Below are 23,857 nucleotides of genomic sequence, written 5' to 3'. Positions count from 1 at the left end.
CACACACACACACACATATTGTGTATTATGTATACGTATCTATCTATCTATCTATCTATCAAAATCACATGTATATGTGGATTTCTATAGCTATAGCAAGAACTTGTAGGAGAGAACAAGTGTCAGAGTCAGATAATGTTTTCCCTTGTGTGAGCATGAGGGCCAGTGCACATGCATTAGTGTGCAGGCCAGTGGTGATGTCAGGTGACTTTCTCATTTGTTCTCCACTCTACTTACTGAAGTCTAGTTAGCTAGCTTGCCTTGGGATCCCCTGTCTCCATATCCTGAGTGCCAGGATAACAAGGTGGGCCACAACATCTACCTGGCTTTTTCTGGGTGTTGGGGATCCAAATTCCTGTTCTTAGCTTACACTGTAAACATTTTATATGCTGAGCCATCTTCCTAGCCCTGAAATGATTTCTTAAAAGAAATTCAGTCAACAATAGTGACCATGGTTTCATATATGTGCCAGTACCTTGTAATTTCCTTAAATAATTGTTGGAGTCAAATTAATTTTACTCAGAAAACTTCATTAACATAGAGACTTGTCATTTGCTAAAGATTAGAAACAGATTTTCTCTTAAGGGGGTATTTTGCCTTTCTAACGTAAGAGTAACCATATGCAGTATCCCTATGCCTGCATAGACATCTAAACTATTTTTCAAAATTCATGACTTATATTTTCCACTTCTGCCATGTTCATGTTATCCTCTATCTTCTTGAATATATGTGTGTATGTATGTATGTATGTATGTGTGTATGTATGTATGTATGTATATTATATATGTGTGTGTATGTGTATGTATGTGTATATATATGTGTGCGTGTATGTATGTGTGTGTATATTATATGTGTGTGTATGTGTGTGTATGTATGTAAGTGTATGTGTGTATATTATATATGTGTGTGTATGTATGTGTGTGTGTGTATGTGTGTGTGTATATATATGTGTGTGTATGTGTGTGTATATATGTATGTATGTGTGTATGTGTATATATGTGTATATATATGTGTGTGTATGTATGTTTGTGTGTATATTATATATGTGTGTGTGTATGTAGTGTATATATGTGTGTGTGTATGTGTGTGTGTATGTGTATGTATGTATGTGTGTATGTGTGTATATATATGTGTGTGTGTGTATGTTTATACTTAACAACCCAGGGTCCCCTTGGTTCTTTTTTGCCAACTTTCTCAGCATATCCTTTCAGCTCATCTCTGTTTCTTTTTGTCATACGTGAACTCACAGAAACACTTTGTACCAGGAACCCCAAGTGGCCACACTTGGCTGAGATGCTGGTGGATGATTTTAACACTCCTTCCTATCCTTCATTCGAGTCTCTCCAGAATTATTCTTATCTTCAATAGCCAGCCTACAGGAGCCCCTCCCCCGTCCTACTTCTGCTCCCTCAGCACTCTGCCTTCCTGATGCTCACCCTTGTCCACCTGGCTCTTACCTGCTGCCCTCATCAGTCTCAGTGTCACCTACTGACCTGCAGAAGAACTCTCCACCAGGGAACCCACAGTCACTGCACCTGCATAGGCTTCAGCGTAGACAACAGTAACCAAACACATGTTTATGAACATAATATAAATAATAGGACATTTATATATATTTATAAATATATATAATAGCTCTTTTGCTACTTTCTTTGCTGATTTTATTTATTTGGTTTTATGAGGCAGGATCTACGTAGTCTTGGCTATCCTGGAACTCCCTAATGTAGACCAGGCTGGTCTTGAAACCACACAGATCTACCATCTCTGCCTCCCAAGTGCTAGGATTATAAGCATATGGACACACTAATTTTAAATATATGTGTCATTTCTGGGTCTATTTGTATTGATTGGCTTTTCTTCTTTTTTTATTTTTATTTTTTATTTTAATTAGGTATTTTCTTCATTTACATTTCAAATGCTACCCCAAAAGTCCCCCATACCCTCCCCCCCACTCCCCTACCCACCCACTTCCACTTCTTGGCCCTCGAGTTCCCCTGTACTGAGGCGTATAAAGTTTGCAAGACCAATGGGCCTCTCTTTCCACTGATGGCTGACTAGGCCATCTTCTGATACATATGTAGCTAGAGACACGAGGTCTGGTGGGTACTGGTTAGTTCATATTATTGTTCCACCTATTGGGTTGCAGACCCCTTTGGCTCCTTGGGTACTTTCTCTAGCTCCTCCATTGGGGGCCCTGTGATCCATCCAATAGCTGACTGTGAGCATCCACTTCTGTGTTTGCTAGGCCCCGGCGTAGTCTCACAAGAGACAGCTATATCAGGGTCCTTTCAGCAAAATCTTGCTAGCGTGTGTAATGGTGTCAGCGTTTGGAAGCTGATTATGGGATCGATCACCAGGTATGGCAGTCTCTAGATGGTCCATCCTTTTGTCTCAGCTCCAAACTTTGTCTCTGTAACTCCTTCCATGGCTGTTTTGTTCCCAATTCTAAGAAGGGGCAAAGTGTCCACACTTCGTCTTTGTTCTTCTTGAGTTTCATGTGTTTTGCAAATTGTATCTTGTATCTTGGGTAGGCTTTTCTTCTCATTATATGAGTTGTGATTACTATTCTTTACATGCCTGGCAAAGTTTGACTGGATTTTTAGATATTAGTTATTTTATATTTTTTTCTTGTTTTTTTTTTAAAGATTTATTTGTATTTGTGTGTACATGCGTGTTTTGCCTTAATGTATGTCTGTGTCTGTGCACGATGTGTAAGCCTGGTGCCCTAGGAGGTCCCATGGAACTAAAGTTAGAAACGATTGTGAATTGCCATGTGGTTGGGAATTGAACCCAGATCCTCTGGAAGAACAGCTGGTACTCTTAATAGCCAAGCCATCTTTCCAGCCTGTACAGATGTGATTTAAAAAGAATTTTTTTTTAACCTGCAATTAATTGAATCTGCAGCCATACATACACCTGTGGGTATTTAGGGATGGCTATATTTGAAAAAAATATTTAAAAGGAGTTGTCTATACTAGGTTTAGGCTTAGTTGGCCCTCCTTGAGCTAAGACAGTATTTGCAGTCTACACATACACAGCAGCTCTATTGTGATCGTTTTCCGTGAAGCATGTAAAAGTGATTCTGTTCGGAGGAAGAGTAGCCTGGGACTCTGAAGCTAGGAATCATAGAGCTCTGAGAGGAGAAGGTGTCCCAATGGAAGGGGGTGCTGAGACACAGGGGCCCAAGGAACCACACAGCTCTGAGAGGAAGCCTCCTCAGCAGAGGGGTTGTAGCTCCCTGGGGAGGCGATCCTCAGCTGAGCTCTGCCCTGCTCCTTCTCTTTGCCTCTTCATTGGTTCTTTTCTTTGTAGCTTCTTCTAATGAAAGAGTCCCACTAGGCAGAAAGTATGGTGAAAGAAGTTTATTGGATGGCCCAGGGTATAGAGGGATGAATCCAGGGATGGCTGCCCCTTGTTCCTGGGAGCAGACAGCAAGGAATTAGACAAAGGGGCAGGGCTTATATAGGATTTCTGAGGGGGTGGAGCTTCTCAGGGCAGAGATTGCTAGAATGAGGATTGGTAGGATTGCAAGTTCTGAACTTGGGGGCTAGAGAGGAAGTGCTGACACTGTGGGACACCCCTTGTGGGATACTCTCTACAGTGGTGTTTCACGGAAGCAGGCGGCTGAGGCAGGAAAGAAGGTGTTGCTTCTGTGGACAGCTTCTCATGAAGGCAGTAGGCTGAGACAGGAAAAGAGTCTCCATCAAGCTCCTGCTGAGGCAGGAAAGATGAGCCACCGTGGACGAGCCCTAAGCGTCCACTGCTGGCCGAGATGTGCCATTTTGACAGGAACCACCGTTTTTTGACAACTGCCAGGGCATTTTACCAAGGCCAAGGCTTCTGCCAAACGCTGCTTAGGAACTTCAAGATAAAATTCTAGAGACCTTCTAGGGATATAGAACTATTTTTGATAATTTGTTTATTAAAGTAGTTGTCTTCTCTTTTCAGATAAATATATCTAATTTCTATTCCAGTTTTGACTACTCAACTCTCACTTGAGATAATAAAAAAATCCTAAGGACCTAATTAGACTAAGCAGAAAAACTACATTTCTGGGCACTGCCTTCCAAGGTCCTTACTACCTATCCCACTGAAGCCTGTTTTAGAGACATTCTCCATTCCTTCGTGCAGATTGACCTGGAACCTTGCAGTGCACCCGTATGGATAGACTTTGATATGGGGAAGTTGAGAGCCTGCTGGCTCCTAATTTTGTTTATGTGATAGCATTCAGTTTCCTGGTCTTCTGTGTAACTACTTGAACATGTTCTTTCTCTAGCGTTACTTAAAGGTGGTGTCTGTTTTGTTTTTATGAACAGGAGGGGAAGACCAGACTGAAAGCAGTCAGGAGTTGAGCCTCGAGCCTGTGGAACTTGAAGAGCTGTCTCTAGAAAAGGACTCCATTGCTGCACCCGTTGTTCACTACTCTGAGCAATCTGAGCAGGATGATGAAATACTTGAAGACAAAATGTCAGGTGGAACGTTGACTTGCAAGACCAAACTTATAAGCCTCTTGGTTACCATTGACAACCAAACCCCATTAGTAGAATTATCTCAATGTTTAGGAGTTAAAACACTTTCAGATATTATTGAAGTTCCTTGGGAAGAAGCCAAAAATGTGTACAAGTGTCCTGACTGTGACCAAAGCTTCAGTGATAATACATACCTTGTTTTGCATCAGAAAATTCATTTAAGAGAGAAAAAGTATAAATGTAGTACCTGTGAGAAGACCTTCAGTCACCGAACCAACCTGAGGACACATAAGCGAATCCACACTGGTGAGAAGCCTTACAAGTGTACCGAGTGTGCTGCCAGCTTCCGACAGCAGTCACACCTGTCTAGGCACATGAATAGCCATTTAAAGGAGAAACTATATACATGTAGTGTATGTGGGAGAGGTTTTATGTGGCTCCCAGGATTGGCAGAACATCAGAAGAGTCATACTGATAAGAAATCTTATGAATGTGCTGACCACAATCGGGAAGCAAATCTGGCTTTGCCTGAAGAGAGAGGTTCATCAGACACACTGCCCCAGCACACACACTGTGTGAAGACCTTGGAGCAGCCCTCAGACCCTACTCTCCCTGAGAAAGACCATAAGGAGGACTCGAAAAACTGCAGTATTGATGATGAGGACTTTTTTTCATTCTCCAGATTCAAACCCTTACAGTGTCTTGATTGTGACATGACTTTTCCTTGTTTCTCGGAGCTTGTCTCTCACCAAACCATTCATGACCTGGAAAAACCTCATAAGTGCAAAACATGTACAAAAACTTTTGCTTTCGAGTCAGAGCTTGTATCCCATGAGAAGAGCCACAGAAGAGAAGAGCCTTTTAAATGCACAGTGTGTGGGAAGAGTTTCAGTGTGAGTATGCAGCTCGTCACTCATAAACGAGCCCATAGGAGAAACAGCAAGTAAATACAAGCCTTTGCTCGAATTGGGCTCTTCAGTGTCTGTGTGGTGGTAAACACTGCAGTGCACAGGGCACTGTGCTAAGCAAGCACTTTACACACATTCCATGGAATGTTTCAGTATTATCACATCTGATTAGATCTGAGGAGATAAATCAGTGTTACATAGATAGTATGTGAAGTCAGGATTTGAACCCAGTTACTGATCAAATTCCATTTATATGAGCCAGGGAAGCATAAAACTGTAAAATTCAGTTTTTGACTGCTGGGTATGGTGGCTCACACCTTTAATCCCAGCATTTAGGCAGCAGAGACAGGATTTCTGTGATGTAAAGACCAGCCTAGTCTACATAGTGTGTGCCAATCAAACCAAGGCTACATAGAGGGACTCTTTCAAAAACCAAAATAATTCAGTTTTTGTTAAGATGAAGGTTGTTTTACAATTCATTCTTTAAAAATGTTATTTCTAAGAATATTTTAGGAAGGGGAAATTTATTTTTTGCCAGTCCTATTACATGATATATCTAGAAAAATAAATGTTTTTATATTTGTTTTTATGCTTTTTTTGTTAAAGCTATTTCAGTGTAATGTTTGGTTTTTTTTTTTTTAAATGTGAATTTCTAGTTTAGGATTCCATATAAAGTTACCAAATTTGCCAACTTTTTAAAAGTGTGTGTAGGGAGCAGGGAGGCACTTTTTTAAAGTGTGTGGGGAGAGAGTCTCCCTGCTCAGGGAGCCCAGGCTGGCCTCAAAATCATCATTTTCCTGTATTCATCTTCCACGTGCTAACATTACTGGTATATGCCACCATGTCCAGGTAGTTAACAGCTTGATGGCAGTCCACTTTCAGACTTGATGGCAGGGATAGGTCCTGACACTGTCAACGTTAGACTTTACAGGGAGTACCTGTTCCTTTCTAAGGGGGTTTTCCTCCAGATCCCACTGAAGCACATTCCAGGCTGGTTATGAATAGTTAGAACTACTTCTTAGAGAACATGCTAAATACTGTGGTTATATTATTTTTTTTAATCTTCAAAAAAAAATCTGCGACTGTCCATGTTTTATAGATGAACGGAAGCTTTCAGAGGGTAAAGTCCATCCTTTGCTAAGCACATTGCAATGAGGCTGACATCTAAATTCAGTGACATTGCACTACTCGCTGTTGGTGTTTGTGCCACATGTTAATCCTACTAAGAGACAAGGAAGTGGGGAGAGGGAGAAGGAGACAGTCCTTATGGAGGCTGCCCTGGGACTTACTGCCTGGAGCCCATTGTGGCCTTTGTTTTATCCAGAGCTTTATTTCATTGCTCTTAAAAAGCCACAGAAGATTCTACGGCTTCATGCTTGAATTCCTTGTCAGTATATTAAATCAGATTTGTTTTCATTAAATTATAACTCCTCTTCTCCATCTCCAAAGAAAAAAACATATAACATTGTTGAGTTTTTAATCAAAATAATAACATATATGTCTTTAGGTACTGGTATTACAGATAAATATTAGAACAAAATATTGTCATACAGTGTGGTTATTAAAAGAACCAAGAATGTAAGTCTACATTCATATAGAACTACACTTTACAGCAAAATGGATTATATACCTATTAGTAAAACTTAACTCTTTTTTTGGTTAGTATGCAAGGATGATTTCATTCTGTTTAAGTGGACTATAAAAGCAACAGTATTTATTAAAATAGAATTACTGCTGGGAAATTTCATGAACAAAAAGCCCTCTTGAAGGCCAGTGGCTGCAACGTAGTAAGTAACTGGGCAGTGTCTCTTCTATAGAAGTACAAATGGAGAACTTCATGTACAAAAAGACACCAGCCGTGCAACTAAGTTCTTAATATTTACTAGAGACAGGAAGATCACTGTTGCTGAGTGAGATAAACTGAAGTCGACAGCCTTGCCTCATCTGTCATCCTGTCCTGGCTGTTGCCCCCTCCTAGAGGCCACTGTTTCAGCTGATCCACAGTTGAGACTGTATGCCCTGTATGTCAAGGTCAGATTTGGCTGGTTTCTCCACATTTAGGATGTAAAGCATCATTCTGTCAGGGAGTTGGGCGTCTTAATGGCTTTCAGGGCTCTTCAGCCCTCTGTCAGAGATGCTTTGAATTGTATAGAAAGGTAGTCTCGAGTTTTCACCTAACCCTGGGATATAGTGGTTGATAGACAGCAGTAAGAGCATTAGCTTCCTACTCTTGCTTCTCAAGGGAGGAACTGCTATGGTGCCTCATGGGCTCTAATGTTTGGGTGAAGGCTGAAGAGTTGAAGGACAGGGAGTAAAACTGGAAAAGAGCCCCCTTACTCATGAGAGTTGGCACCAAAAGAAATGAGAAAATGGCTGATAGAAAGGTTGGAAGTTGTTACCTTTTTTATTTGTTTTTGCCTCTAAAGAAATACCAAAGAAGTTGAGTTTATGCTTCGGGTCCTGCTGTACATCTTTTTGTTTTGTTTTTCAGGACAGGGTTTTTCTGTGGAGCTCTAGCTGTCCTGGGCCTGGCTCTGTAGACCAGGCTAGCCTCAACTCAAGACATCTGCCTGCCTCTGCCTTGAGTTGCTGGGATTAAAAGTGTGCGCCACCACTGCCCAGCCTTGCTGTACATCTTAACATGGAATTCACAATTTACCTCTCAGTGTTTGTGGTTTTCTGCATTCTCCAGACTTTGAAAGACCACTCACAAAAGATTAGGGAAAAAGAGGACTTTTACAAAAACTATTACTACATGTGCGAGTAGTTAAATAGCCTTTGATATTGGTATTGGTGATTGGTATGCAGAAAAAATGAAAAACTGTTATGTCAGTTACTGTGAAATATTTTTAGTTATTTCCTTATCGTGTGCTTGTTCCTAAAAACATTGGTTGTATGTTATTTTCAAGCTGTTCTGCCTCTAAGACGTTGAAGAAAAAGCTGTGGTGTTTGGGCTACCTTTATTGTGATGGCCTTCTTATCCTCCTAATAATATTGCCAAGTAGGGTAGATTCCACACGATTGCTCTTAACCCTTGGTATTAGCAAATCATATAGGTGCTAATAACGAATATTGGATACAGTCAATACAGGAATATAAAATGGAATGTAAAAGCCTGTTGCTATGAATGGTTAGCCATCTACATGTTGTACAAGGAATGTTGATGTTATGAAGTGTGGAAACTTGGTATTGAAGATGTGAACTCAAAGCTTTGTGGATTTTTTGATGCCATGATAAAAATGTGAATAAAACTGTTCCTTACCATGACGGTGGGGATACCAGTTTCTGTTAAACTGTTATTTCTGATGCCAACAGCATTTCCCAGTGGGATTTAGATGCTAGCTAGTACTTGCACTTTGTATTTAAGAGCTGTTCGATTTTGTTGTTGAAGGAGTAGAACACAAATTAGTTTTGTGCTGCCAAAAATAATTTGTCCATCTGTCTCTATAACACTGAAGACAGCCAGCACAAGAGCTCAGGCACTTCAAGGACATTTTTGTCTTTGAAGCCTAAAGTTCTATAAAATTAAGTAGCACTGTTCTGGTGACTATAAGATGTCAAACAATCTAAAAATACAGATTTTGCTTTAAATCTGTAATTTACTGTATACAAAGGGAGGGGTAGGTTACAGCTTTTATAAAAAAAAAAAGAACCTATTTTAAATGTTTCTTGAGGTCAGGGGATCTCAGTAGGAAACTGCTTTTGCTTTGACTATTTGTTTAAAAGGTAAAGATGTTTATTAAATATATATTTAACTGGTTTAGTCTTGTTTATTAGAACTATTTAAGTGATATTAAAAAAAATGGCTATTGCTTATCTTACCAAGACCTGTCTAACTACAGATGTTTTGTCTCTTCAAATTGAGACCCTTGTCTACAAGCGCAGTTTAGAGAGGAAGAAGATACAGCATATTCATTTAAATAAATACCTAAGAGTATTCTACCATGTCTAGTTATCTTAATGCCTAATTAGGTTTCTGTATGCATTTCTGTTTAACGTTTCAGCTTTACTGCTTTGTTTTTGTTTTGTTTTTTGTTTTTGATGGATTTTCACTGGTCTTAGCTCAACTGTGAATGTGTGCCTCTGATGTGCAATTTATCATCCAATAAATGTTGTGATGACAGCAGGTGGTGAACTTTTAAAATATATACTTCAAGAATTTTCTGTTGCAGTAATGTAAATTTGAAACAGCTGGTTGGATAATACTTTAGAGAATATGAAAGAGTGAATGAATATACTTCACATGATAAAGGAAATAGCGTATCCTGTTTCCCGGAATTCAGTATAAAGTTTCAGCATTATTCCAAGACTGCAATAGATGTCTACCCACCTTCACAGTCTTAGTTGCACGGTAGCGGTACAGGAAAGGTATCGCTGCCGCCTCTGAGCAACTGTTGTCAAACAGACAGGTTCAGCTGGGAAGAAGTATGGTAAATAGTTATCTCTTACGGTTTCCTGTAGCTTTGGAGCAATCCTGGTGTATAGGCTGGCGCTAACAGATTCCATTTGCCCCGGAGCCAGTTGGGAAGCCGAATGTTGAGGCCACTTCCGGTGTTTCCTTCTATCAGCACGTGTACACTGCTCTGGCTATTGAAGCTGGACATGCAGCAGTGCAGTTTGGTGAGGTAGGTGTGGTCTGTCCCATGGCCACCCCACACCTCTAAGGTCTCAGCAGGAAACGGCTATAGACAGAAGACATCTGCCCTGAGGTTACTCTGGACTGAGTGAGCATGTCTGTGTGAGAGTAACGTGTTGAGGCTACAGAGACCTTTGTTTCTATAGCATGATGGGAAGCACTGACCAATGTTGCACCAGAGGAAGCCGCGCTGGTGTGCTCTTACGCCTGATTGGCTTTGAGACTGTCTCTATATGTTGCCTACATTAACCATTACCATAGGTGCTCAAGCAGGCTTGGTCCTCGCACATACCCCCTCCGCACAGCTCGACCCTTGGGAGCAGCATTCTATCTAATGTGCTTCCGATTAGTCAGTGTGTTCTTGGCTCACCTTGGGTAAATGGTTTCTCCTGAATGATTTTAGCCATATTTATGACTGCACAGATTTATCTGATGTCAGCCCAGGTTTCTCCTCTGTTGCAATTCCTGTACCTAAAACATTCTCCTTTGAACATTTTTGAGAAATCCAAATACCTATCTGACACTGCATACATTTAGCTTGTTTGCTTCCAGGTCATGGTACTCTATCCATACAATTGAACCTCCTCTTCTTCCTTCACACTGTGATTTCAATGTTTGTCTCCCAAAATTCATGTTAAAATCCTAGCTCCCAGGGGATAGTTTTAGAAGGTGGGGGACTTTGGAAAGTGATTAGGTCATGAATGTGAACCCCTTATTTAGTTACCTTATAAAAGAAACTTGAGAGAACTAGCCAGAACTCTCCATCATGTGAGGACCCATCAAGATCACACTATCTATAAAAGGGCCCTTTCCAGATACGGGGGTCTGCCAGCACATGAGTCTTGGACTTCTCCACCTCTAGGAATATGAGAAGCCAATTTCTTATCTATAAATTTTCCCAACTCCTTATCCATTCTTCCATGAATTTCTGTGAATGATATCTTACTATTTCTCAAACATGCTGGGGATATAATTCAGTGAAAGGGTTCTTATTTAGTATCTGGGAAGCCCTGTATGGGTCCTAGCATTACAAAACAAAAACCAAACCAAAGAAAGCCCAAACCTGCTTCTCTACTTAATTGTCCTCATCCAAGAGTAAACTTTATCCAGCCAGTTAAGTAAAATAGTCAAGTATGGTGTGATTGGGTCACCATTCAAAGACACTTTCTACTGACATTCTGTTGTCCTTAGGATAACAGTGAAGTCTACAATGAGACCATTTCTGTTATGTCTTCTCCAGCCATACTATCTAGCTACATGTGGACTTCCAGTTCAATACACCAACTTCTTCCTTGAGAAGTTGTGCATATATCCAGGGAACAGAGGTTGTGCAATGTTAGGGGTTGACCTTAGGGCTTCATACATTGCTAGGCTAGGTACTCAGTTCAGGCACTATTTTTTAAGGAAACCACATGTCACAAAAGGAAAGGTAAGACTGTCCCCATAAATTCATATATTTGAATGTTTGGTGTCTGGTTGGTAAACTGTTAAGGAAGGATGTGGTTCTCCTAGAAGGTGTCTAGGGGCTTTGAGGTTTCAAAAGCCCACACCAGCCGCCCCACCCCCACCCCGGCCAATGCCTTTGGGTTAGATGAAAACCCTCAGCTTCTGCCCCAGACCATGTCTGCCTATCTGCCACCATGCTTCCTACCGCAATGGAAATGGCCTAACCCTCTGAAACTCTAAGTAAACCCCCAATTAAACATTTTCTTTTTGAAATTGCCTTGGTCACGGTATCTCCTTACAGTAATAGAACAATAACTAAGACAGAAATCCATGAAAAAAATAAAACAGTAATTGTGTCATGTGTTTTGTTGTCCTAGAAACTCAGGAGGCTGGGGCAGGAGGACTGCCTGAGTCCAAGAATTTGAGGCCATCCTAGGCAACACAGTGAAATCCCATCAACCCATACCAACCAAAGACCCAGTTAGTAAACTAAGAAACAACAACCTGGAACTCAGATCTGCTCTTAATTGTCTGTCTGGCTATGTGATGTGGTCTAGAGTATGTGGATTCTGAACATTTGTGGGGGTTTTCTTCCTAAAATAGTAATAACAATAGAAAAATAGTCTCTCAAGTCTGCTGCATGAGATGAGTTCAGTCCCCATAATTGGAAAAAAGTCTTGTATGTCAAGTACTTACCAACATCTGTTGCTTATGAAGTAATCAATACCATCTTTATTTCAGTGGGAAAATGTTTATTCCAAAGACTAATAGAACTATTTTAATAGATATTTAAATTTTCCTTAGGAACCACAAGCCATGCATGACTGGCACAGGGAAGTCTGTGGGTGATGTGACCCAACAGGCTTGGAGGAATGATAGAAATTGTGCTCCAAGGGTCCTTAATTTCATTAAATCACAGGGATGTCAGGCTACTTTACACTGGCAATTTAGAAACAGAGAATTTGGTTCCTTGTATTTTGACAAGTAACAGCTGTTTTCATTACAGATATGTACCGCTGGGCACGCGTGTACATCTGTCATCCCATCCTGGTTAGGACAGGAGGATTGCAAGTTTGAGGCTAGCCTGAGTTATGCTGGAGATTGTATCAACCCTCACTGCAAAAACAAAACAATTACACAAGAATGTATTTCCAAAGAATGGGAGAAACTGTTTTCAAGGACTTCATCATAAGGACTTCATCCCAGAATATTTAAAGAATTCTTAAAACCCAGCAATAAAAAATGATAGCCCATTTTAAAAGGGCCACAGAGATAGTTATGGTGGCTCACATTTGTAAACCCAGGACTCAAGGCTGAGGCAAGAAGACTGCTGTAAGCCCAGCCAGCCTAAGCTACAGAGCAAAGACTCCTGCTGGAAAACAACAGAGAGCAAAAGATTTGACAAACAGGCAGGAGCAGTATTTCAAACTCATGGCCAGCCTGATCTATGTAGTGAGTTCTAGGCCAGCCAGGGCTATACAGCAAGATCCTGGCTCAAAACACCAGAGGGGAGGGGAATTTTAAATAGCCATTTCTTCAAAGCAAATATAAAGACAAGAAACAAATACATCATTAGTCATCAGGAAAAAGAAAATCAAGACCATAAAAGAGACCACTTTACTCTGGGATAACAATAATCACAAAGACAGATTCCATGAAAACTGTACATGGTGACACATGCCTGTAACCTTGATACTTGGGAGGTGGAGGCAGGAAGGTCACGGTCAGCTAGGATTGTGAGTTCTATGCCAGACATGAAAGCCTGCTTCAGAAAGCCAAAATCTGAAACAAGACAGTAATTATGTTAAAGGTGTGCAGAAACTGGCAAGTGTAAAGTGTAGTGTAAGCACGTTGGAGACAGTTTGATCAGCAGGATTATCACATGGCCTAGCAGGGAGCTTTGCTCGGCCCCTAGGCATGTACCCATGAGAAGTGAAACATAAAAACCTGGATATAACGTTAGAACAACATTACTCTATTCACAATAACCAGGGTGCAATTACACAATTCCATCAACCAATAGAGGGACTGAAAGCCCCTTCACACAACACAACAGGACTAGGGAAGAAAGTGTTGACGTATGACACAGTGCACACCTGGTGTGCACAGAAGATATTTTCCAGAGGCATAAGCTGTGACAGGAGCAGGCAATGACTGCTAATGTTTAAGCTTCACTTCTCTGTGACACTGACAGTATCTTAAAACAAGACTGGAGTGACAGAGGCACAGCTCTAAATGCTGTATGGTAAACACTGAACCGTATACTATAAGTGCACAAGTTTTCTGGTACGTGTAATACTTCAATGAAGCAATAACGGAAACATTTTAGTTTGAGGAGCAGTCTTGCACTGTGAGGAGTCACTGCCAGTCTTACTGGAGTGACAGTTGTACTGTGGGATTGATTGGCACCTTACCTGCTGGATATGAAAAAGGGTTCTTTTGGTGTACAGACCTCCACTACCTGGGGATGTTTCCCTTCTCCTTGGGTCTCCCTGGGGCTAACTCGGGGAATCAAACACTGAAAGCAGGAGTCACCCCTAAGCTGACACCAGTATGTGCTAGGCAGGACCCAGAAATATGGCAGAGCCAATGGGATGGGTAGGAGCCAGAGCTGCATGATAGGTTATTTTCTTAGGTTGGGGTCCAGGAAAGGGAAGCTGGCCGCAAGGAAAGTAGGTAGGTCAAGACTGTGCGGAGGCTCTGGGGAAGCATGAATGGATGAAGGAGATGAGGGAACCCCTATATCTGAATGCAGTACCCAAGAGCCTTCTGTGCCATTGGACCCTCATGCCATCCGTTGTTGGGAGGTGAGCCTCATACAAAGGAAAACTGGGCTGGGGACAAGCAGGCAAGGCAGCAGCATGGCCTTGACACTGTTTGGAAAAGAAAAATGTTAACTGTGAGTTTGTCACATAAATTAAAGGTTTGAACAGGTGCCCAAAGACGCCGAACGATTACTGCTGTGTAATCCGAAGACAGGAAACATACTATGAAAGATTCCAGGTAGCAAAACTCTAGCCATTGCCCCCGTGCCAACCCTTACAAACAATCCTATGTTCCATCTCTTTTGGAGATCCCCTTTTAGTGACCAAGTTGACATACATGGATGGAAGGTAGGCCAAATGATGGTCCTCCACGTATATCCTAATCCTTGGAACCAGCAGATGATCCCTTAAATGGCAAAATGAACATTTTGTAAGTATTACTGAAGATCTTGAGATGTGGAGATTATCCTGCTATACCCAATATAAGCATCCAAGAATGGAGTGGGCTGCTAGAAGCTGAAAAAGTCAAGGAAACCAATTTACCTCTCAGAGTCTCCAATGGGAAACCCTGCTCAAGGAGATTATGGCTGAGGCTGATTTCAGACCTTTAACTTGCAGTATAAGCGAAGTTTTGTGTTAAACCACCAAGTTTGCATTCAGTTGTTATAGCACCAGTAGAAAACAAATTCAGACATGACTAAGAAGTTATTACAAGACAGCAGTGAAGGTGGCTTAGAGGAAAGTTGTGTGTGTGTATGTGTCTATGTGTATAAACTATAAAGGCTCTGGCTAGCAGTGGTGTGTGGGCTGGGGAAGAGGTAAGGCCCAGCTGAATATTGAAGATAAAGGCAGTGACTTGGCATTGATGCCTTCAGAAGAATGGCCACCACATCCTACTTACACATATCTGCCGAAATGGAGGAAGAGGGTGCCTTCCCTAGGGTGATTACTGATTGGGCTCTACTTTCTACTTTAAGAAAACAAGAGTTTGGCATGGGAAGGTTCCTAGACCCACTTCTGGAACTCTTAACATTTTATATAAATATTCTGTTATTTTAAAAGGCTATGGAGGTACAATTTACCTATCATAAATTAATCTATTTCAATAATTTTCCTGGAGTCACTTAATTGTATAACCCTTCCCATAATCCAATTGTAAACACCGTGAACACACTAGTCACAGTTTTAAAGCTAATGGCTTATTTAAGAACAGGCAGAATTCCCCTGTCCACCAGAGCAGTACTTACTTCTCTTGGGAGCTTTCCCTTATATCGTGGGCTGGAGGTGGAACACCTTTTGTAAATCAAAAGTGCTTTGACATAAAAAGTTCCCTCAAATATAATTCAAATAAAAGTACTGTCTACTTACTTAGAAACTTTTAATCAGACACACACACACACACACACACACACATTCTCAATTTGTCTTTAGTTATAGCAGGGTTTGGGGTCACATACCTTTTTACCAGCACTTGGGAGGCAGAGGCAGGTGGATTTCTGAGTTCCAGGCCAGCCTGGTCTACAGAGTTGAGTTCCAGCACTGCTAGGGCTATATAGAGAGACCGGTCTTAAAAATAAATAAAAGTAATTAAAAACTACCACTACCAAAAAAGTCAGTTGCAGAAAGACTCTTAGAGGACTCTCCGGTGAATGCTTTCTTTGCATTCTCATCAACTGCTCAAGTGTACACATGAAAACAACTGTATTTTAGAAGATGAAGATTAATTAATTAAAGTCACTTGCAGCTCATTCTGACTATTCTTCAGTAACTAGTCCTCACTCTGCCGAGACTGCAGCTCTCTGTGCTCCAAGACCCAGATCAGCTTTCCTTATAGTCAGGCCCCATCAGCCTCTTTCTGACCTCCTTACAAGTTGATTATTGACCCATCACTTCCCAAAGGCCACTTGCTCTGTTTGTAAGTCACAAAAGATACTTTGCGATTTACAGGCAAGTAAGAGAAGGGAGAGACCAAAAGCCTTTCCCTAGGACTCTACAACACACAGCATGGCTTCAGTTCCCGTGGTGGAGCCTGTGGTGCTGGTGGAGGTTGGAGCTTTGGCGAAAGCATTTGCCACAGTGGCTGCACTGGTATGGTTTCTCCCCAGTGTGGATTCTCTGGTGCAGTTTCAGAGTTGACTGCCTCCCAAAGCAGTTTCCACACTCCCCGCAGATGTAGGGTCTCTCCCCGGTGTGCACTCTCCTGTGTCGCTTCAGCTCTGAATTCCACGTGAAGTTTTTCCCACAATCTTCACAGCTGTAAGGTTTCTTGGCTGGGTGGGCTGCCTGGTGACCAAGACACTGCAGGAGGCCACTCAGGCTTCTTCTTCGGCCTCCTCTGCTTCTCTTTAACTCTCTCAGCGGGTGACCTCTGAGGGGATTACTGATATATTCCAGCTCTCTGCAATGTTTCTGGTAGTGGGCAAGTGACTTGGGAGATTGTGGGGGTCTGACCTGCCATTGCAACAATCGGGCATCACTTGCAGTCACCCCTCTTGGCTCAGGGCTGTGCAGGGTACCCCCTTTAGGTCTTCCATGTAAGACTGTGCATGCCTTTGCTCCTCTTGCCTCCTCCTGTTTCGGGTTTTCCTTGTCACCTCTCATTCTGGAGGACTCTATAATTAGAAATAATATGCTTTGTTTTCTGCACTTAGAAGAAAGAACTCCAGGAATAGAAGTTTAAATATGTTGTGAGGTTTGTCAGCCTCTGCTGGTGGCATGTGTGCATTAGCCTCCTATGGACCCATCAACACAAGGTTCCCCACCCTTCATGTGATGAGCCAGAATCTCTGAGGCTTAGCCCTGGGAATCTGCACAGTTAATTAGTTCCTGGAGTGTCCCTAATTTATAGTAAAGCTAGGAACCAAATTATCCTTCTGTCCTTCCAATCTTTAAGAAAAGGTCAAAAGGAGCTGGAGAGATGGCTCAGTGGTTAAGAGCACTGACTGCTCTTCCAGAGGTCCTGAGTTCAAATCCCAGCAACCACATGGTGGCTCACAACCATCTATAATGGGATCCGATGCCCTCTTCTGGTGTATCTGAAGACAGCTATAGTATACTCATAAATAAAATTTATTTATTTATTTATTTATTTATTTATTTATTTATTTATTTATTTATTTTGTTTTTCGAGACAGGGTTTCTCTGTGTAGCCCTGGCTGTCCTGGAACTCACTCTGTAGACCAGGCTGGTCTTGAACTCAGAAATCCACCTGCCTCTGCCTCCCAAGTGCTGGGATTAAAGGCATGCACCACCACTGCCCAGCATTTTTTTTTTTAAAGGTATAGGAAAACAGACAGAAAAAAATCAGAACTAAGTACCAACAATGATGAAGGATAACAATTGAAGGGTTATTATTCATTGACAGGGCCAATTGTATCACCTAGGTTGACTAAGTGATCCTCTTAAGTAGCTGGGACCACAGACATGTCCTACTGTACCTTGAATTAATATCCCTTTCTTACATGGACAAAGACTAACAGCCTCCTTCACTTCAAAGGATGATAAATCCAAGGACTATGTTGTTTTTCTCACTGCACTGTTGACAGCCTAAGTATTTAGAGAATGGAATACAAATTAGATGTGTATCCTAGTTAAAGGAACTGTCCACCTTCTGACAGAGCTGAGGATCAAGATGGATCTGAGCTAGACTGGGCCAGGGAAATGGAGACTTGGGAAAAGTTTGTTCTCATGTGCTGAATACACACTCACCATGACATCTGGAGACAGATGTGACTGCTGAGCATTGGAAACGCCTAATGTGGCTGGGGAGCTGAGTTTTGGATTTTAATTAATCTTACATGTAATGAGGAGCTCAGACAGTTATTGCCAAGTGATTTCATCAAGGTTTTGCTTCGTTCACTGAGACAGGGTCTCACATAGCCCAGGCTGGTCTCAAACTCACTACAGAACTGAAGGTGATGGTAAGCGCCTGACCTTCTGCCTCCACCTCCTAAGTGCTGAGATCCCAGGCATTCATCACCACGCCTGCTGCCTGCCTGCCTGCCTGCCTGCACGCCCGCCCGCCTGCCTGCCTGCTGCCTGCCTGCCTGCCTGCCTGCACGCCCGCCCGCCCGCCTGCCTGCCTGCCTGCTGCCTGCCTGCCTGCTGCCTGCACGCCCGCCTGCCTGCCTGCCTGCCTTCATCAAGGATATTAAGAACAATTCAAATGGGAAAGAAATCATTTTCTGGCAAGTGGCCCTGGAATCACTGGATTTTTCTCTTCTTCTTTTTCTTTTTTAAATTTAATTTTAATTTGTAATTCATTTTTTACACTCCATATTCCATTCCCCACCCCTCCCTATCCACCCTCCGACTGCTCTACATTCCACACTTCTTTTCCATCCCACCCCTTCTCCTTGTGGATGCCCCCATCCCCCACCCCACCTGACCTCCAAACTCCCTGGGGCCTCCAGTCTCTTGAAGGTTAGGTGCATCGTCTCTGAATGAACACAGACCTGGAAGTCCTTTACTACATGTGTGTTGGGGACCTCATATCAGCTGGTGTGTGCTGTCTGTTTGGTGGTCCGGTGTTTGAAAGATCTTGGGGGTCCAGATTAACTGAGACTGCTGGTCCTCCTACAGAATCACCCTCTTCTTCAGCTTCTCTCCGCCTTCCCTAGTTTAACAACAGGGGTCAGCTGCTTCTGTCCATTGGTTGGGTGCAAATAACTGCATCTGACTCTCAGCTCACAAGCTTCAAAGAGTACCAAAGAATCCCATTCTGTCTAAACATCTACCTAAATTTATGGGTAGTGTAGTATCTGGGAGTGGGGGTGGGGGGTGGGATGACGGGGTCATAAAGATGAAGCCCTTATGAATGGAATTAGTGCCTTGTCAAAAAGATGAAAAGCCTCATCTTTTCATCATTTGCTGTTTTGTTTTGTTTTGAGTCACATGGGACACATGGCAGGTACTACTGTGTGGTCCTCAGACACTGCACCTGGTGGTACCAACTTTGGACTTCTTTTTGTTTGTGTGTGTGTTACAGTATGGCAGTATGGTGCATTTGCTTGTGTGTGCCTCTCTAAAGCATAAGAGACCAGAAACAGATGTTGAATGTCCTGTCACTCTGCTTTATTCTCTTGAGACAGGGTCTTTCACTGACCCTGAGCTAGATCTCTCGCCACGCCCATGCCCAGCACTGACCCTGAGCTAGATCTCTCGCCACGCCCATGCCCAGCACTGGCCCTGAGCTAGATCTCTCGCCACGCCCATGCCCAGCACTGGCCCTGAGCTAGATCTCTCGCCACGCCCATGCCCAGCACTGACCCTGAGCTAGATCTCTCGCCACGCCCATGCCCAGCACTGACCCTGAGCTAGATCCCTCGCCACGCCCATGCCCAGCACTGGCCCTGAGCTAGATCTCTCGCCACGCCCCTCCCCAGCACTGGCATTACAGGAGCCAGGCCTGTGTATTTGGCTTCTAGGGATTTGAACTCAGCAAACACTCTTACCCACTAAGCCAACTCCCCAGCTGATTTTAGGCTTAACTTTTAAAACTGTTAATAATAAATTTGTTGCCCAGTCTAAGGGGCTTTTGTTATAGTAACCTTAGTGACACACACAAAATTATCATATACAAAAAAGACTAACTCAAAATGAATGGAAGAACTAAACAACTCTTTAGAGAACATAAATGTGACTCTGAATCATTTGATTGGGCAATGGTATTTTAGCTAGGACTCCAAAAGCCAAAGCAAAGAAAAAAACCTCAGAGACTATCAATAAGAAAACCTTGGGCTGATGAGGCTCTGAGGGTAAAGGCAACTCTGGCCAAGCCTGATGACACGATTTGACCCCCAGGACCCACATAGTGGAAAAAGAGAACTGTATCTCTGACTTTCACATATGCACATGGAATGTGCATGCCCACACATACAGGTACACTGAAAATAAATAAAAATGTAGTACAAAAATTTTAAAACATAAAAACAGTTGTGATTCTTGGAATACCATCAAAATACTAAAGATAATTCACAGAATGAGAGAAAACATTCATGAGTTATCATCTGTGAGGTCTAGGATCCAGACCCCTCCCCCTTTTAACTCTTAAACCTCAACAATAAAAATACAAACCTTCCAAGTTAAAAATGGGCAAAGCATATGACTAGCATTCTTCTATAAACTGGGAGTGATGGCAAAGGCCTCTCGTCACAGGATTTAGGAGATAAAGGCTAGAGGAGCAGGAGTTCAAGATCACCCTCAGCTCTGTAGTGGCTTTGAAGCCAGCCTAGGCTACATGAGACCCAATAACCAAAGACAAAATATCAGATTTCCTTTTCACAATGTCTTACTATATTTACTCTCTCTCTCTCTGTGTGTCTGTGTGTGTGTTTTAGGGATAGTTGTTTGTAAGATTGTGTGTGTGTGTTAGGGATGGTTGTATGGTTGTGTGTATGTGTATTAGGTATGATTGTGTGTGTGTGTTAGGGATGGTTGTTTGTATGATTGTGTGTGTGTTAGGGATGATTGTTTGTATGATTGTGTGTGTGTGAAGGTCAGAGAACACACCTTACAGGAGTGATTCCCTCCTTCCATCATGTGGACCTCAGGGATTGAAGTCAGGTTTCAGGCTTGGTGGCAAGTACCTTTACCCACAGAGCCATCTCACTGACCAGGATATATAATTTAATAAACATATGAAATAATGGCAAACACAACTCATTAGGGGAATGAAAATCAAAACCTCAAGGGATATTACATCATAATAAAACAGCCCAAAGGAAGTGCTGGCAAGGATATGGACAAGCACCCTCTGCTTTGTGGATAGGGCTCTCAGACAGGGCAGCCACTTTACAAATGAATCCAGTGATTCTTCAACAGACAAAGAAACACCCAAACAGGCTGGGTATGGTAATGTGGACCTTTAATCCCAGCACTTGGGAAGCAGAGGCAGGTGGGTCTCGGTGAGTTCAGGTCTACAGAGTGAATTTCAGACCAGCTGGGGCTGCATAGTGAGACACTGTCTCAAAAATAATATCAGTTATCATGTGTAATTTTATAAGGCCAGGAAACTGGATTAGTAAGTAAGGGTTACTCAAGCCAGAGACCAGAGTTTGATCTCTATAACCCAAATAAAGGTAACAGGAAAGAAATGATTCCACAAAGTTGTCCTCTGACCTCCATAAGTGCCCTTTGGCACCCCCCCCCATAAATAATAAATTTTAAAGGGGGTATATGTAACACAACTGCATTTGCAGAGCCATGGGAGGCTGTGATGGAAAGAGGCTGGTGAGAGAGCCAGAGTGGTTACCTGTCTCAGTCAATCTGAGGACTGGTTCCTGGAGGACAGTCTTCTCCCAGTGGTGAGGACTCAGCTGCTCGTGAGATCCTTCGCAGGAAGGCTCTTCCAGAGAGTCCTCCTGAATGTCTCTGCTGGGAGTTTGGGGTTGAAAGTCTCGAAGTTCTTGTTCTACAAGCTGAGCTCCTGTTTTCTCCAAGAGCACCTTTTGCCCTTGCATACAAACAGTCACCTAGGAAAAGGGCTATCCATTAATTCTCCATTCCTTGATGAACTGAGAGCAACATGCCACTCACTGCTATAGAGTGACCCCCTTACCCTGGGAAGAACTGGTAAGGACCTAGAGGCCACCAAAAGGAGGCAAAGGGAAAGCAGGCAGAGCAAAAAGAATGAGGTTGCCTCACAATCAGCCAGCCTTCCCAGGTAGTGCCCACAGCTTGGGCCAAGATCATCAAAAGAGAGCTGCAAAACTACTGAATCATCATGAACAATGCTCCCCTCTCTACTTCTGCTAGAGACAGGCCCCGTGAGAATGGTAAGGGGCCACTGAAAGCCATTCCAACTTGGTAAGTTTTCCTGCCAAAGAGGACCAGGACACTCAGATCCAGCAAAGCTGCCCCACCTGTCACTTGCTTCCTTTTGTGGCTCCAGCTGGGCTTTCACTTGGGGAAGGGGGTGGGGCAAGACACCTGAGAACTGAGTTGAGACTTTCCCATTCAAAGGCAATATGGTAGACACTTCACTGGAACAAAGTCCACAGAGCTTCACCAAAATTAGTTTCCTATGGAACAGGCTAGACCTGTTGGCTAAGAATTCTGATTGTAGCAAAGCTTCAAGATGTGGGTCAGGGAAGACCTGACAGTAGAGATTCCTTAAAACTACTCTTATGGGGGCTGGAGAGATGGCTCAGAGGTTAAGAGCACTGACTGCTCTTCCAAAGGTCCTGAGTTCAAATCCCAGCTCACAAACATCCGTAATGAGATCTGACGCCCTCTGCTGGTGTATCTGAAGACAGCTACAGTGTACTTAGATATAATAAATAAAAATCTTAAAAAACAAACAAACAAAACCTACTCTTACAAGGTTGGAGTCTCTGAAGGAATAGCTTAGTTCTCTGCTTCCTCACTGGGTGCCAGTGGCTCGGTTTTCTGAAACCCTGGTTATGGCTTTGGGGGATAAGGGGATTCCTCCAGGCTGGAAGCAACTTTTGAAGCCTGGAATCTCTAACTAGGGATCATGAGACAAAACACTACCTCAAAAGACAACAAAAACATTACCTAGGACCCACAGAAATAGGACCCTCCTTACCCACTGCTTTGGTTTTTTGGATGTTCTGTGCAAATCTTCCACCAGAGTCACAATCTCCCTGCTGCTCTTTGGATACCGATGCCAGACCTGTGCCTGGATCTCTGGAGGTAGGATGACCAGAAACTGCTCCATCACCAGGAGCTCCAAAATCTGCTCTTTAGTGTGTAGTTCAGGCTGCAGCCACTGTCTGCAGAGCTGTTGAAGGCAGGAGAGCGCTTCCTGGGGCCCAGACACTTCTTGATAGCAAAAGTGTCTGAAGCCCTGGCGGGAAAGCTCAGGGTCAGGATAGGCTTTTTGCTGAGGGGGGCCACGGTTTTCTTCCAGCTTCATTATTATGTGTCTCTCTTGCTTGTCAGAATCCTCAGTGTGGGTGCTCAAAGTTATCTCCATTCTAGCTGCCATTTTGGGGGCTCTGGGAACAATGTGTCACTCTAATGGTAAACTGATTATGTCTTCTGGGTCCTTGCTCTGGAGAAATCTGAAGGCTAGAAAAATGTTAGGAACGAAGCCTCCCTGGAAGGACTGCAAAGACATAGCTTTCTCATTTGCTAGTCTTTATCCCAGACTCTGAAAACAAAATAGTTCCCGGTCTTTTCGTCAGTTTTTAAGGAGAAAAGTCATAATACCCCAGAAGGGCACTGGAGAGAATATTTTATTTTTGTATCTGGCGAAATTCACAACGCGTTAGGGCCGGTAGAGGAATCCCCAGGGAAAGTTTAAGCTATCATCTTGTGGGTAGCTCGCACCAACTCTCCGGCATCTGGCAGACACCGACCTGATCCAGCACCTCTGAGCGAAGCAGAGCCAAGGCCACAGCGCGACCAATGCGTGGTTAAGGATAGGGAGTGCGGCTCCGCGGCCCAGTCAGCTCGGACACGCAGCTCCACAGCAGTGTTGGGTGTCAGTTCCAGTAGCCACCTGCGACACCACGTTCTGAGGCAGCTCAGAAGCCAGTGCCCGCCTGCAGGTGACCCACCTTGCCAGAGACTGGACACCGGGAACCCTAGAGCACAGTCTAGGGGAGGAGCCGGAGCCCCGCCACGGAGACGCCCACTGGCTCCAAGAGCTACCCACGGGAAGGCCCG

General features: G+C 43.1%; 2 protein-coding genes across 4 annotated transcripts in view; one reads left to right on the top strand and one right to left on the bottom strand.

The window, feature by feature from the left end:
* Positions 1 to 9,503, top strand: part of Zfp597 (zinc finger protein 597) — a 22,834-nt gene extending 13,331 nt beyond the window's left edge. For both annotated transcript variants that reach the window (XM_006522576.4, NM_001033159.2), the window contains exon 3: positions 4,317 to 9,503. In XM_006522576.4, coding sequence (XP_006522639.1) covers positions 4,466 to 5,416 — 951 coding nt within the window. In that variant the 5' untranslated portion in view covers positions 4,317 to 4,465 and the 3' untranslated portion in view covers positions 5,417 to 9,503. The remainder of the gene's footprint in view (positions 1 to 4,316) is intronic.
* Positions 1 to 23,857, bottom strand: part of Zfp174 (zinc finger protein 174) — a 25,266-nt gene extending 1,409 nt beyond the window's left edge. Inside the window, exons 1-3 of one of the 2 annotated variants that reach the window (NM_001081217.1) lie at positions 22,773 to 23,824; positions 21,477 to 21,696; positions 12,167 to 16,836 (exon numbers count right to left, since the gene is read on the bottom strand). In NM_001081217.1, coding sequence (NP_001074686.1) covers positions 16,235 to 16,836; positions 21,477 to 21,696; positions 22,773 to 23,174 — 1,224 coding nt within the window. In that variant the 5' untranslated portion in view covers positions 23,175 to 23,824 and the 3' untranslated portion in view covers positions 12,167 to 16,234. Of the gene's footprint in view, positions 1 to 12,166; positions 16,837 to 21,476; positions 21,697 to 22,772 lie in introns of those variants that run through there. The other variant, XM_011245945.2, reaches the window with a different exon arrangement.

Source organism: Mus musculus, chromosome 16 (assembly GCF_000001635.26).
Source record: "Mus musculus strain C57BL/6J chromosome 16, GRCm38.p6 C57BL/6J".
In the NCBI taxonomy this organism is placed as follows: Eukaryota; Metazoa; Chordata; class Mammalia; order Rodentia; family Muridae; genus Mus; species Mus musculus.
This window is presented reverse-complemented; position numbering and strand designations above follow the sequence as displayed.